Raw genomic sequence first — 16288 nt, 5'->3', positions numbered from 1 at the left:
TGTTACAGGATTACACACAGAGCAAAAGTATGCTATGATAAAGTCACATATACCCACAAATATTGACTGGCAGTCAAAGATGGGGTGCGTAAGGGAGGTTAGTTTCTGAAATACAGCATGATACAACTCTTCCTCCCACAATTATTGGATTAAATGTTGGCACAAAGTTTAGATATTTCTGCCACATTGTAGATTCTACCCCATTAATTTTGATGCCAAATTTTAATTTACCATCTCTATTCAAGATTTTATGCTGTATGAATATTTTGGAATTTAAAATGCTGACAGGATATCTTCTTGGCAGTCAGAACCAAAAAGGAGGAATGGAAAGGAGGAATTCGGGAAGGGTTAGGGAAAAGTTAGAATATAAAAAGGCTAGGAAATAGATTATTAACAGAATTTCTAGAATAAAAAGTTTTCCTTTGGTTAGGTTGTTAGGCCAGGATGGAAAATCCCCAAACTCCTTCTTCAACAATTATTTCAGGAATGTCAATTAAAGTTTCACTTTTATGGGAAGAGCTTTTCTTAAAAAAAACCAAACCAAAAAAAAAAAAAAAAAAAAGCCAATATATTAAGAGCTTTAATATCAGAAACTTCAACTTTTATATATCTTTATTCTTCAAACTTTATGTCAAATTACAAATAAATAGTCCATACCATGTAGCTCTTTATGATATACATGTCTTCAGGCAGAAAACAGCAACAACCAAGAATACATCGGAAATAAACTCACAGTAAATAACCAATTTTAAGTAGAGAAAGAACATATGACATTTCAGTGTGGTCCAATATGTACACTGTTTAAAAGTGGATCCCCCTGTAAAACATCACAGATGTACATAATTCTTATGGAAAAAAAAGGAGCCCACACATCAGAGATTTTTAAAAATTTTTTCAAAGTTGTATCACAGGGACTAGTTGTTTACAAATGGCAAAATCTTGAGTATTTTAGCAGCAAACAAGTAAGTTATTCCAGGCTAATCTATTTTTAAACGTTGCTGAAAAAGTTGCAAGCTTTAGAGAACATTATAAATATCAAATCCACTACTGAAAAGCAAAGTAGTATTTAGAAAGTAGATACTACTTTCAGGTTTGTTCTGTGTCAGCAAAAACTTTTTAATGAAGTTTCTGCTAAGAAGGATGTCAGTGGAAGAGCGGTGGGAAAAAAATGGAGGTGGCCACCAGTCTTTGCTGTAAGTTGGAACATGTAATGTTTACGAATTCTTCATACAGCTTAGCTTATTCCCAGTAAACAACAGTTCTTAAGAACCATTCTTTTAGATCTATATCCTATTGTCAGATATTTGTATTAGATTTAGCAATTTGAAATTCCTTAAACTTTTCCTCCCCAAATATCTCCTGGTTAAACCAGTATTTCTTATATGAGTCATAATTGGGTGGTTTTTTCATTGAACAATTTTTTCCTCTTGAAAGGGCAATTTTAGACGATATTATTTTTTAAGTCACTAAGATAGTTTTGCTTACAGAGAAATTTGTTTAAAAGGGGACTCTACTTAATTTCATGTTCTACTGTGGCATTTGACACCTGGCATCTGACATTTTAGGACTAAAAGGAATTATGGACTTCATATGAGTAAACAAACGAAACTAGATAGAGTTTAAGCCTGCCTCATTAGATGGTTCAATCAGTGATCAGCTACATATTCATCTGACACTATTTCAAGTCACAATTATCAGTATCTCTCCTTTGAAGCATTAAAACTTTTTCCTAGATACAATCTTTTTTTAATCATCTGAAAGCAAACAATTATTCTACAGACAAGGCATCAGAAACAAATTATCTCCACCCACCGAGATTTAATTTTTAGATCACAGCATCCTCATATAGAAGTTCCATTTAATATTTTTACTTCTTCTTGGCAGTTATCCCAAACATTAATATTTAATTATGAAAAGAGAAAAGCATTCAAAACATAATACAAATATACAAGAATACAAGAAAATTTGAAAACAAAACACTGTATTGCAATGTCTCCAAATACGATGTTTGTGATGCAACCACACACTATACAGTCCTAGCTGCTCCTAACACTCCCCTTCCTTTACACAGACCTAGGTTCACCTTTTTTTTTTTCCTTTTGATGCCTACAGTAACTGAGAATCAAGAAAGTAACTAGTCTGACATGAAAAATGTGGTGCCTATGATTTAAGTCCTGATTTGAGCACATCTTAATTGGTGCACTATTGCTTTTGATAATCCAGAAATAACAACAGACAAGCAGTAATATACGAAGAGACTTACTATGTATCACACAAGCAATGTTTCTGAATCACAAATAACTTCAACACTGACATCAAAACCTATAAATTAAATCTTAACTCACGTGGTTATAAAGTTAAATTCTCATGTGTCTTAGTGAGAATGCTATTATCAAATGCATTCTAAATTATTTCATTTTCTAGTGTAGAAAGGTTATGGGAGAAAGGATAAGGTGCTTTTTAAATAAGCTACCAAGGACTCACACACATCCATACACGCATCAGTGCAAACTATGAAAAATACTAATTTTAAAATGAAATAATGATTATCTAGACGAAAAGGAGACTTTGGGGTAGAATAATTTTCCATGACTGACTAATTTGTTTACAAATATAGATAATTCAGTGTACATATAGTCAATGAAATATTCAAAGAATAACTTTATATACTCTTGTTTTTTAAATTCTATCCTCTCTTTCAGAATTACTTCCATTTAAGTTTGGATATTTTCCTAGTTTCAACAGATGAATAGAAGACTTCATTGAACATTTTTACAGTAAGCTACTAGACAGACCAATTATCAATTGGTGCTACACGTGCTGTTATATCTCCCTTACTATTAAACTATAACCCTCTCTTGCTATTTTGTTTCATGCATCACCAACCAAACTTCATTTTTTCTAATAAAAAATAAATATATAAAGAAGACACTGACAGGCATATATTCACAAGATCTCAATTTCTTAAAACATAAGTACGGGTATATTTATTTCTCTCAAATGCGTACAAGACAATAATTACACAGCAACAAATCTTTTGTTCAACAATGATTTGATTCATAAGCATCTGAAATGTACATAATTTGATATCAATACCCTTGAATTTTTAAATACAGTAAGTAAAAAAGCCCCCAAATGACCAATTCTTATATTTCCTATTTATTCCTCTATACATCCAAACTTTTAAAAAGTTACAAACTGAACATTATACAGAACATATAAATCATGTTTAAAAACTTGAGGTTTTAAAATCACTGCTTCCCCAATATGATTCAGAAAAATTCTCATACTGACAAGTACAGTCATAGGTGGTAAAGTAAGTTGGTGGCGGGGAAAATGAAAGAAGAGACAGACACAAGTTTGCTGTCTTAATGTTTTACTAATCCTGTCAGTTAAAAATAGTGACGTCATGAGAAGTAATAGTTTAATATGAGGAATGGAGTTTGCCTTGCAGCTTGAGACATGCATTTCAAGTATTTTCCTATTTGATCTGAGCTCACTGTAGCAAACTGATGCCAGAAGAGAGTAATTATTTTCTTCCATACATTCGCTCGATGTCCGCCTGGTAATGTGTTTTAAGCTCTTTGCGTTTCAGCTTGAAGGCATCTGTCACCAGACCAGTTTCAGGGGTCCACGGTTCAGGGCTCAAACGAATTTTTACTGGAATTTCAAACTTTTCCAGACTTGCTAAGATGATTTAAAAAAACAAAAAAGAAAAAAGAGGTATTTAAGTTCTTAGCAAATGGTGTAACTTCACCATGATGGATACTTTTCGAGTATCCATCAAAATGCACAACCAACAAGTGAACCATGAATGTCACTTCTAAAGAATCTATTCCTCAAAATACAAACATTTAAGTAAAACAATAAACTATTCAACAAGTCCCCATCAAGAGAAAAATGAGTTAAATAAAATATGATATAGGAACAAAACAGAATATAATTCTGTCACTGAAAACGAGTTAGAGCCAGGCATGATGGCTCAGGCCTGTAATCCCAGTAACTCTGAAGGCTCAAGCAGGATCGCTTGAGGCCAGGAGTTCAACGCCAGCCTCGGTAACATGGCGAGACCTTGTCTCTAAAATAAATAACTTAAAAAAAGTTTTTAATAGAAATAAAAAATATGAGCTGGGTATAGTGGCATACACTTGTAGTACCAGTTACTCAGGAGGCTGAGGTGGGAGGATGACTTGAGCCCAGGACATCTGAAGATGCAGTGAGTTATGACCGTGCTACTGCACTCCAGCCTGGGCAACAGAGCAAGACCCTATCTCATTAAAAAAAAAAATTAGATTTAGACAGGTATCTAACAGGGTATCCAATATAGTCACACATCTCTTAATGACAGGGATATGTTCTGAGAAATGCATCACACTTGGCAGTTTTGCCATCATGGGAACATCATGGTGCATCTTACACAAATGTCGATAGTATAGCCTACTATATACATCTAAGCTGCATTATCTAGCCTATGGCTCCTAGGCTACACACCTGCACAGCACGTTACTGTACTGAATACCATAGGTAAGTGTAACGCAATGGTTAAGTATTTGTGTATTTAAGTGTATCTAAACATAGAAAAGGCAGTAAAAATATATTATAATCTTATGTGACCACTGTCATATATTCAGTCTGTCACTGACTGAAACTTCATTATATGCTGCATAAATGCCTATTGTTAGGTTAAAAAAAAAAAAAAAAAAAAGACAAGTTCCAGCACAGGCTGCATAAACTTATATGCACCTAGATGTGAGGAGAAGGATACATACCAAGCTATAAACTCCACACCTCTGGAGCCTGGTATCCAGGAGAAAGGAAATGAGGAAATTGACCTTTTCCTTTATACCTATTTGTTTTCCTTGAATTTATTATGCAGAGCACATTTACTTCAGAAATTAAAAAATAATAAAGTTTAAGACAAATTATGTCACTGAACCAGGATATTCCCTACAAGCTATGCGGAGACAGAATGCTTGCTCAGTATTGTGTTCCTAACATATTGCCTAATACTAAGGAGATTCACGATAGCGGCAAATGGAGAAAGGAAGGGAAGAAAGCAAAACATTTAAAGGAGATTAAGGGGCAGTGTAGTTTTGAAAAACCATATGTCATCAGTAGGACTGACTTATTTTTCTAAGCATTCATTCAACAAATATTAAAAAACTATTACTACATGTAAAGTGCTTTACTGAACATTCTTTTAAAAATGCAAAATATGACAAGTTTCTGCTTTCAAGTGGCATGCAATCTAACAAATGGAAATGGGTAAACAGCTAGCCATATGATACATGAAAGAAATGTGTTAAGGAGTGATGTCAGCAAGACGACAATATAGGAAAACGCAGTCCCTCCTTCCCCTACAGAAACATGGATTTTAAAATGCTATATGGGCCTATTTATTGCCTGTGTAAGAAACTCAGAAACCAGTTAAGAGGTTCCTGCACTCCAGGACAGAAGGAAACCAACCGCATCAAAGGCTGGTAGAAAAATACAAGGTATTTGCTTGCCAGAGACCCTCCCCTCAGCACAGTACAAAGTAATAGGGAAGAAAACCCTAACTTCTGACTTCTCCCTAGGGAAGAGAAGGAGTGGAACATACATCCAATATTCTGACTTCTGGGGTGCAAGGAACTTGCTTCTGTCTTTCCTGAATCTAAATAACAGGAACAGGGCACCAGGTTGGGAGCTGTCAAGAACAAAGATTAACATGCACCAGAGGCTGCAGTATCACAGACACTAGGTAGAGCTCCAGTACCATGGCTAACTACAGCACCAGTGAGGCCACAATATCACAGACAGACACCAGAGGGAGCTCCTGAGTAGAAACCAGCAAACCTCTTCAATTAGATTGTACCCCACAAACCCAAAAAGGACACAGCCTCGGAAAAGGCTTAAGATGGCTGGCTCTAGAATCCGTAGTAGGGCTGACTGGACAAAGTCCTCTCAATACAAAAGCAGACTGTAAGACAGAGAAAGGTAGCTGATTTTTCAAATGCTGACATCCCAACAAAAATAAAGATATAGATAAATATCTATTTATCTATATAGGCTATCAAAAGATCAAATTAAATCTCCAAAAATAAACCCCAGAAAGACATGGAGATAGATGAATTACCACATTCAAAATAACTGTCATAAGAATGCTCAATGAATTACAAGAGAGTACAGACACCTGAAAAAAAAACAAGAAAACAATGCACGAACAAAATGAAAATATAAACGAAAGAAATTTTTTAAAAATGAAGAACCAAATAGAAATTCTGGAACTGAATACAATAAATGGATAGAAAAATTCACTAGAGGATCAACAGCAACTTGACCAGGTAGAAAAAAGAATCTATGAACTCAAAGACAGGACTTCTGAAATTACTAAGAGGAGCAAAAATGTAAAAATGAAGAGAACCTAAAGAATGAATGGTACACCATCAAGTGGAAAAATGCTCATTATAGGAGTTCAGAAAAAGAAGAGAGAAAGGAGCAGAAAGCCTATTTGAAGAAATCATGGCCAAAACCTTCCTATATCTGAGAAAAGAAATGGGAGTATAAATTCAAGCAGCTCAAAACACTCCACTAGGAAGAGAACTACACCAAAACACACTCATAATCAAGCTGTCAAAAGTCACAAAAAATCTTGAAAGCAGCAAGAGAAAAATGACTCATCACATACAAGGAAGCTCTCATTGAACTATCATTTATCAGCAGAAAGCTGGCAGGTTAGAAAATAGTAGTATTCAAAACACTGAAAGAAAAAAAATTGTCAACCAAGAATACTGTGACCTAAACCTGTCCTTCGAAAATAAGGGAAAAATTAAGACTCCATGATAAACAACAGTAGAGGGGGTTTATCACCACTAGACCTGTCCTACAAAAAATAATGATAGGAGTACTTCAAGTTCAAGCAAAATGAAAACAAACAGTAACACAAAACCATAAGAAACTACAAGACTCCTTGGTAAAGGTAAATACATAGGCAAATACAGAATTCTGAAAGTAATTTGATATAGGTGCATAAGTCACATTTAAATCTGTATAGAATTTAAAAAAACAAAGACATAAAAAGTAATTATGAATCTATATTAATGACTACACAATAAAAAGGTCTTGAGGGAGGAGGAGAGTTATAAAGGACTCAAGTTTTTATATGAGACAGAAGATTAAGCTGTTATCAAACTAAAATAGACTGTTATAATTTTAAGATGTTTTATGTAACTGCATTGACAACCATAAAGAAAATGTCTATAGAACATACACAAAGATAAAAGACAAGGGAATCAAAGAATGTAATTATACACACAAAAAATCAACAAAACAAAAGAAGGCAGCAAGAGAGGAAAAGCTACAAGATATACAGAAAATAGTTAACAAAATAGAAATAGGTATGAAAAGTCTTTCATATCATAATTACCTGAAATGTAAATGCTGATTAAATGCCCAATTAAAAGATACAGATTGACCAACTGAATATAAAACAAGACTCAAGTATATGCCATCCACAAGAAACACACATTAGATCTAAGGGCATGCATAACCTAAAGTGAAGGATGGAAATAGATATTCCATGAAATTAAGAACCTGAAGGGGGATGGCCATACTTAAATAAAACAGACTTTAAGACAAAAACTGTCACAATAGACAAAGAAGGACATTAATTATAATATAATTATAAAAGAGTCAATTCTCCAGGATGATATGACAATTACAAATATACACGTAACTTGAGAGTTTCTAAATATATGAAGGAAACACTGACATAACTAGGGGAGGAAATAGAAAGCAATACAATAATAGTAGGAGACTTCAATACTCCACTTTCATTTATGAATAGAACAATCCAAAGATCAGTAAGAAAACTGTTATATGTAGAAAACTCTAAAGACACACACACAACCTTTGTAACTAATAAAGATTCCAGCAAAGTTGCAGGATAAAAAAAATCAACATGAAAAATCAATTGCATGTCTATACACTAACAATAACTGTTCTGAAAAAGAAATTAAGAAAACAATACCATTTAATGTAGCATCAAAAAGGAGGAAATACTTAGGAATAAACCTAACCAAGGAGGTGAAAGACTTGCACCCTGAAAACTACAAAATGTTGCTAAAAGAAATTTTAAAAGACACAAATAAATGCAATGTCCTGATAAGGTTTGGCTCTGGGTCCCCAGCCAAATCTCATCTTAAATTATAATCCCCATAATCCAGACATGTCGAGGGCAGAACCTGGTGGGAGGTGACTGGATCATGGGTGCGGTTTCCCCATGTTGTTCTCATGATGGTGAGTGAGATCTCACAAGATCTGATGGTTTTAGGAGCTCTTCCCCTTCGCTTTCTCTCTCTCGTCATTTGCTCTCTCGCCTGCTGCCATGTAAGATGTGTCTTTGCTTCTCTCTCTCCCCTTCCGCCATAATTGTACAGTAAGTTTTCTGAGGCCTCCCCGAGCCATGCCATGCAGAACTGTGAGTCAATTAAACCTCTTTCCTTTATAAATTACCCAGTCTCAGGTATGTCTTCATAGCAGTGTGAGAACAGACTAATACATGTTCAGAAATTGTAAGAAACTTGTACAACTTGCTTGCCTTCCATCCTTCCTTCTTTCCTTCTTTCTTTCTTTCCTTTCTCTTTTCTTCCCTCTGTTGCCCACGCTGGAGTGTACTCGGCTCGCTGCAGACTCCCTGCCTCCGGCTCCCGTGATCCCCTGCCTCGGCCTGCGGGCTGCCCGCCTGGGATTGCGGCTGCGCGACACCACCCCTGCCTAGTTTTTTCTCCTTTGGCTGGAGGCGGGGTTTCGCCATGTTGGCCAGGCTGGTCTCCAGCTCCTGATCTCGAGTAGTCTGCCCGCCTCGGCCTCCCGAGGTGCTGGGACTGCAGACGGAGTCTCGCTCACTCGGTGCTCGGTGTTGCCGGGGCTGGAGTGCGGTGGCATAGTCTTGGCTGGCTGCAGCCTCCGCCTCCCAGCCGCCTGCCTTGGCCTCCCAGGGTGCTGGGATTGCAGCCTCTGCCCGGCCGCCGCCCCGTCTGGGAGGTGGGGAGCGTCTCTGCCTGGCCGCCCATCGTCTGGGATGTGAGGAGCGCCTCTGCCCGGCCACCCTGTCTGGGAGGTGAGGAGCGCCTCTGCCCGGCCGCCGCCCCGTCTGGGGAGTGAGGAGCGTCTCTGCCTGGCTGCCCATCGTCTGGGATGTGAGGAGCGTCTCTGCCCAGCCGCCCCGTCTGGGATGTGAGGAGCGACACTGCCCGGCCGCCACCCCATCTAGGAAGTGAGGAGCGCCTCTGCCTGGCCGCCGCCCCGTCTGGGAAGTGAGGAGCGCCTCTGCCCGGCCGCCCCGTCTGGGAAGAAGTGAGGAGCGTCTCTGCCCGGCCGCCCCGTCTGGGAAGTGAGGAGCGCCTCTGCCCGGCCGCCGCCCTGTCTGGGACGTGAGGAGCGTCTCTGCCCAGCCGCCCCGTCTGGGAAGAAGTGAGGAGCGCCTCTGCCCGGCCGCCCAGTCTGGGAAGAAGTGAGGAGCGCCTCTGCCCGGCCGCCCATCGTCTGGGAAGTGAAGAGCGCCTCTGCCTGGCCGCCGCCCCGTCTGGGAAGTGAGGAGCGCCTCTGCCCGGCCGCCCATCGTCTGGGATGTGAGGAGCACCTCTGCTCGGCACCCCCCATCTGGGAAGTGAGGAGAGCCTCTTCTGCCCAGCTGCCCCGTCTGAGAAGTGAGGAGCGCCTCTGCCCGGCCGCCCCGTCTGGGAAGTGAGGAGCGCCTCTGCCCGGCCGCCCATCGTCTGGGATGTTAGGAGCGCCTCTGCCCGGCCGTCCCATCTGGGAAGTGAAGAGCACCTCTGCCCGGCCGCCCCGTCTGGGAAGTGAGGAGCGCCTCTGCCCGGCCGCCCCATCTGGGATGTGGGGAGCGCCTTTGCCCGGCCGCCCTGTCTGGGAGGTCTACCCCGGAGGCCAGACGCAATGTGGGGGCTGGACGTGGTGGCTCACGCCTGTAGTCCCAGCACTCTGGGAAGCCGAGGCGGGTTGATCACTTGAGGCTAGGAGTTCAAGACCAGCCTGGCCAACATGGCAAAACATATGAAAAATACAACGGACCAACCAACCAACCCAGCAACAACAAAACAGGTCTACCCTGGAGTCATACTCTAATTTTTTCTATTTTCCTCCCTTTCTCATCCTTTATCCCACTTTCTTTTTCTTCCTCTTCCTTATCTTTCTTCTTTGTCAAATAGAGGATTGAGTTATTATCATTGATCCATACAAAGTCCCTCTCTCATTTATTTTCTTCAATTCCCACCCCCCATTTCTATTCCCCGTCTTCCCATGTGCAACCTTCCTAATATGTTTGATATGCATCTTTTTATTTGTATGTCTTTTTAGAAAATGTTTGTTTTGTGTGCAAAAAAATAAAAAAAAATTTTTCAAAAAAAAAAGAAACTTGTACAACTTAACTACGAGGGTGGGGGGGGGGTGGAATCCTGATTTTAAAATGGGCAAAGGACTTGAACCAACAATTTTCTGCAGAAGATATGTAAGTGGCCAACAAATATATATAAGATGCCCAACGTAACTAATAAAAAGAGAAATGCAAATCAAAACCACAATGAGATATCACTTCACATCTGTTAGAATGGATATTAGGAAAAAATACACAAATGTTGGTGAGGATGTGGAGAAATGGAAACCCTTAATACCGCTGGTGGGAATGTAAATCAATAGTCATTATGAAACACAGTATAGAGTCTCCTGAAAAAATTAAATATAGTATTAATAATTGCCATAGGATCTAATGATCTCATTTCTGGGTATATATCCAAAATAATCCAAAGCAGAATCGCAAAACCTTATTTGCACATCTATGTTCATCACAGCATTATTCACAATACCCAAGAGGTAGAAGCAACCCAAATGTCCAAACATAGATGAACGGATAAAGAAAATGTGCAATATACATATAATGGAGTATTACGCACCCTAAAAAAGAAAAATCCTATCTTATGGTACAATATGAATAAACCCTGAAGATAACACTACACTAAATAAGACAGTCACAAAAGAATAAATACTGTATGATTCCACACGTATGAAGTACCTCAAGTAATCAAAATTTTAGAAACATAAAGTAAAAAGGTGGAGGGAATGGGGAGAGAGGGAAGAGGAATTAGTGTAATGGGTATAGTGTCTCAGTTTTGCAAGATGAAATAGTTCTAAAGATCAGTTGTGCAATAATGTAAATACACTTAACACTACTGAATTGTACACTTAAAATGTTAAGATAGTAAATTGAATGTTATGAGATTTTTACTACAATAAAATAAAGAAATATGCAAAATTAAAGACAAAGTGCCTTGGGAGTAAAAAAAAGATGTATTAACTCTAACTTGTAAAAGTAAACAGAAATAATACACAAGGTTTCAGTCTTCAAAGATTAAAAATATTTCAGGAGTGGTTTCCAAAGGAATATACACTATGAGCAAAATCAGTAAGGCATGTACGACAGAGCTGACTTAAAAGACTGCGTGGAACCTGACATTACTGAAATGTGAAGAGACTAAAAAGTAAATGCTGGAGCCTGGCATGGTGACACACGCTTGTAGTCCCAGGTACTCAGGAAGCTAAGTTGGGAGGATCGCTGCAGCCTAGGAGTTCAAGACCAGCCTGGCCAACATAGTGAGACCTCGTCTCAACAACAAAACAAAACAATTTTTTTTTAATTAGCTAGGCATAGTGGCATGCACTGGTAGTCCCGGCTACTTGGGAGGCTGAAGGGAAGAATCGCTTGAGCTGGGAGTTCAAGGCTGCAGTAAGCTATGATTGTGCCACTGCATTCTGGTTTGGGCAACAGAAGAGACCCTGTCTCTTAAAAAAATAAATAAAATAAAAAATAAAAAATAATTCACGCTTGTTTTATGCTTGACACAACAACTTAAAAGACACACATGTTTTTATTAAACCAACAATATTAAACTAGTCTTGGGCACTCTTCACCCCACCAAAAATGGTTATGGAAACTATTAGTACAACCAACTACCAGTACTCTAACATTGTATAAAGTTTCAAAAGGAGTTTTGGCCTGATCACACTGTGGGATAGTGTGGCCAGAAAACTGGGCAAGGCCTTGAAGAACAGCTGATATAAGAGAAAGGGTTAACCCAGAAAGCAAAGGTTGCAGAGACAAGAACATTCAAGATACATGTACCTCAGTTTGGTGGGAGTGGTTAATTTGTGTAGCAGGGCTTGAATGGGGGACTGATAAGTTTACTCTTCCATATACTAATGGTACAAACGGTTTCTGAGCAGAAAGTGATGAACCCTAAACCTTAAAACAGGTTGAATGCATGTAAGTACTCTCTTCCCATCTCAGTTCTTAGTCTATCAGTTTAACCGAATACTCACCTGAAATAGCGGCTTCGGAAAGCACTTTAAGTACCTCATTTTCCATTTCACAGCTGTTACACAGCTCCTCCCAAGTCCCTTTAAGTCCTTTCTTTCGAGCTAGTTCAGTTAATTCCTTTTGATTTGGCACAACAAATCCAATGACATAAGAATGATAACTGAAATACAGAAAGGATAACAGATAAGGAACAAAATGGTAAACTGTTAACTGCAGTTATTATTACAGTGACAAGTAGTAAATAACTCCTCACTATTTTTTTTAAATGCATGTGCCATACTTGGCACTGGCATACCCATTTCATGCAACTGCCAGTTTTACTGTTTGATTCATAATATTTTCCAATGCTTTGGCAGAGTTCATTGCTAAATAAACTTCAATCTGACATTTCATGACGAATTTCAACTATGAAAAACTGTTATGAATACTGCCACGTACACATTTTAAAAGCAAGTTACAAATATTAGAAAATTCACCTTTAAACCCTGATTATCAGTATTTCATAGCACGTGTTTTAAAAAATTAAAATTTAACATAAATTAAAACTATCTAAAAATTCAGCAACGAATCAAAATGATGTGAATATATTTTTTTTCTTTTGTTATCATGAGAATTTGTATTGATAGAGGAACTCTGACTATGCCCAATGAAGGCAGATACTTTTTTGAAGGCCATAAAACAGTAACATCAGGAAGAAGATACTTCTGGTTACTATCACATAAATAAATCCAGAACTGTATCATCACTAAAGAAAATACTAAATGGCTAAAGACCAGAATCATTTACAAATAAATGCAATTCATTTCTAACTTGGGCTGTACCCCCAACGCCTGTTTCTAAATTAGTTTTTCTGATAACAGATTTTATTTTCCCATAATAATGCATGTCAACTGTCGTAGACAGGTTCCCAGCTGCCTCTTCATCATCATGAGGTGGGGAGGCTGTGCGTTTAGGCTGCAGCTTAACACAGCTTACATGGGAGCCCCAAGACCTGCCTGGAGTGCCGAGCAGGCTCAAGTGTAGAGTGGGGATAAGTAAGCAGCACACTCCTCACTGCCACTTCTTTACTCCCCATTCCTCTGGAGTAGTTCTGTGAAGCTTCCCCTGCTGAGGGACAGGTAGGTAGAGGTACCAAGGCAGCAGGAAGGAATGTTTAATTTTCTTCACCTCCCTACATGGGACACTGCCGTGAGACGTAAAGCAGAAAACAGGGACACAGAGAAAGATCAGGGGAAGCCTTACAAGGAAAAGAGTCAGCTAATGGCTGTAATGAGAAGGAGGCCCTTCCCACAAGTAACAGATAGGAAGAGTTCTCAGAACATTTTTACAAAGAAGGTCCATACAGGTCGGAAATGTCTATGCACATCAAACGTTTTAAGTCAAACTAGTATGAGTTCCACGTTCTCACCTGTTTGCATATGCACAAATGTTATCTACTAGTGGAAGATTCTTCAAAGCTGCCTCTACTTTCCCAAGAGAAACATATTCTCCTGCCTGTAGTTTTACAAGGTCCTTTTTACGATCTTCAAAACAAAGAAAAGTGGAGAGGGGAAAACAATGAGTAATAATATTAATAACATTTAATACATATATAAATACTGGCCATTCTCTAAGTAATCTGCTATCAAATTATTTAACACTTGGCAAAATTAAGCATTAATGGTTATGCCGAAATTAAAAGCACATATTAAAATTAGGCCCTAATTTTTGTACTGCTAAATACATGCTTTTAAAAGAAAAACAGGCCAGGTGCAGTGGCTCATGCCTGTAATCCCAGCACTTTGGGAGGCCGAGGCGGGCAGACCACTTGAGGTCAGGAGTTCGAGACTGGCCTGGCCAACATGGTGAAACCCTGTCTCTACTAAAAATACAAAAACTAGCTGGGCGTGGTAGTGCACACCTGTAAGGATCCCAGCTACTCAGGAGGCTGAGGCAGGAGAATTGCGTGAACCCAGGGAGCGGAAGTTGCAGTGAGCTGCGATCATGCCACTGCACTCCAGCCTGGGTGACAGAGCAAGACTACATCTCAAAAAAAAAGAAAGAAAAACAATTAACTTCTACGTAATGGACTCCATTAGCAGGGCTTCAAGTATGTTCTTCTGAACAGGTTTATTCCTGGTATCCATTAGTACCAGGCAGGTGAAGAAGATATTCAATGCCATCTGCAAGTTCACAACCTATCTGGAGACATGCATAATGCAAAAACGTATTACTTCAATACATTGGTACTACAATGGTAGAGCTAAGTGTTAAGACTCTCCAACCTGGGGATTTGGAAAAAATTCTTGCAAGTGAGGCCTGAGCTGAGGGTTGGTTGGTTGGTTGGTTGGTTGGTTGGTTGGTTGGTTGGTTTTGAGATTTTGAGTCTCACTCTGTTGCCCATACTGCAGTGCAGTGGCACAATCACGACCTCCTGGGCTCCTGTGATACTCCCACCTCAGCCTCCCGAGTAGCTGGGATTACAGACCTGAGTCACTATGCTCAGCTGCTTGAGCCAAGTCCTAAGGGAAGAGTGAGAGGTCAGGTGGAACAACACTGGCAAAAGCCAGAAGAACATCAGCTCTAATTTCAGCTGCATCAAGGAGGAGGAAAACAACCGACGATGAAGCTGAAGAGGCGAACAATGTTAACAGGGGCACCCTGAACTGAGCTTCTAGGAGACATTAAATGGTTGTGGCCAGTAAGATCCATGTTTAGTAATTACATGGTGGCAGTGAGAGGATGTGTTTAAGGCGGTAAGCATGGCAATAGTGAAATTATTGGGAGAGGGCGGCAGAAGGTACAGGCCTGACCAATGATCAGGTAAGAGAGACAAAGAGAGAAGAGTATGATTTTGAGACATAGCTCATAAAATAAACTAGTGGGATATAAAATAGGCATGGGAAGCTGACTGAAGAGAACAGTCTTGAGTCTCCTCCCAGGTTTCTAGTTAGCAAGACAGGGACAGAAATGCCATTAACTTTTTTTTTTTTTTTTTTTTTTTTAGACGGAGTCTTGCTCTGTTGCCCAGGTTGGAGTGCAGTGTCGCGATCTCTGCTCACTGCAAGCTCCGCCTCCCGGGTTCATGCCATTCTCCTGCCTCAGCCTCCCAAGTAGCTGGGATTACAGGCGCCCGACAAAGACACCACGTACGGCTAACTGAAATGCCATTAACTTTAAAAAAAAAGAATCTAAAAGGAGAAGCAGAATAACGTATTTTTCAACCCATATGAGTCATAGTACTTAAGCTGCCTGGCTTTCCTTTGTTCTCCTGGGCAAGGCAAGGGTGCAGTTCAGACTGTGAGAGCTCCATCTACTAATCTCTAGATGTCAGAAACACAGGCAGGAAAGAATGACTAAAGGTTATCTACGAGTAATTTAAAATATCACTGCTGCTGAACCATCTCTGAGAACTCATAACATGTCAGGCCTCATAAATTCCACAGTCCGTAATATTTCATATTCCAAGAGTGATGCAACAACCCAAACTAAGATTACATAAAGATCTATATTATTAAACGCCTTCTCTAAATACATTGTACTTCTTGTGTAAACTACTTCAGAAACATTCATTTTCAAAAAAATATTAGATGACTTACCAATAATCTTTAAGCATCCATCGGGTTCAAACTCTCCAATATCTCCAGTACAGAGCCACCTCTGTCCATTTTCATCTTCAAAGAAATCAGCTTTTGTTTTTGCTTCATTTTTGTAGTATCCCATTGTCACACTTTGGCCCCCAATAAGAATTTCACCCCTGGGGTGTGGTTTATCAGTATTAAAGTATCCACCTAATAAAATAATAATTAATTATTTGGAGTTGGGTTAAACACATGAAAATTTGAAACTATTAGTTTCTAAATAGTCATCTTATTTTAATCCAATTAGAACTTCCCAAAGGAAAAAAGGCAGACACTACGAATGAACAAAGTTTATCAA

At 39.2% G+C, this 16288-nt stretch overlaps 1 protein-coding gene across 1 annotated transcript in view; it reads right to left on the bottom strand.

The window, feature by feature from the left end:
* Positions 1–594: 594 nt before the first annotated feature.
* ACSL3 (acyl-CoA synthetase long chain family member 3) overlaps positions 595–16288 on the bottom strand; it is an 83957-nt gene continuing 68263 nt past the window's right edge. The window contains exons 12-15 of the mRNA XM_030802368.1: positions 15949–16140; positions 13779–13893; positions 12373–12530; positions 595–3687 (exon numbers count right to left, since the gene is read on the bottom strand). Coding sequence (XP_030658228.1) covers positions 3530–3687; positions 12373–12530; positions 13779–13893; positions 15949–16140 — 623 coding nt within the window. The 3' untranslated portion in view covers positions 595–3529. The remainder of the gene's footprint in view (positions 3688–12372; positions 12531–13778; positions 13894–15948; positions 16141–16288) is intronic.

The sequence above is a fragment of the Nomascus leucogenys genome, chromosome 22a (genome assembly GCF_006542625.1).
Source record: "Nomascus leucogenys isolate Asia chromosome 22a, Asia_NLE_v1, whole genome shotgun sequence".
Lineage (NCBI taxonomy): Eukaryota > Metazoa > Chordata > Mammalia > Primates > Hylobatidae > Nomascus > Nomascus leucogenys.
Note: the sequence above shows the minus strand (reverse complement) of the source record. Positions and strands in the feature narration are given on the sequence as shown.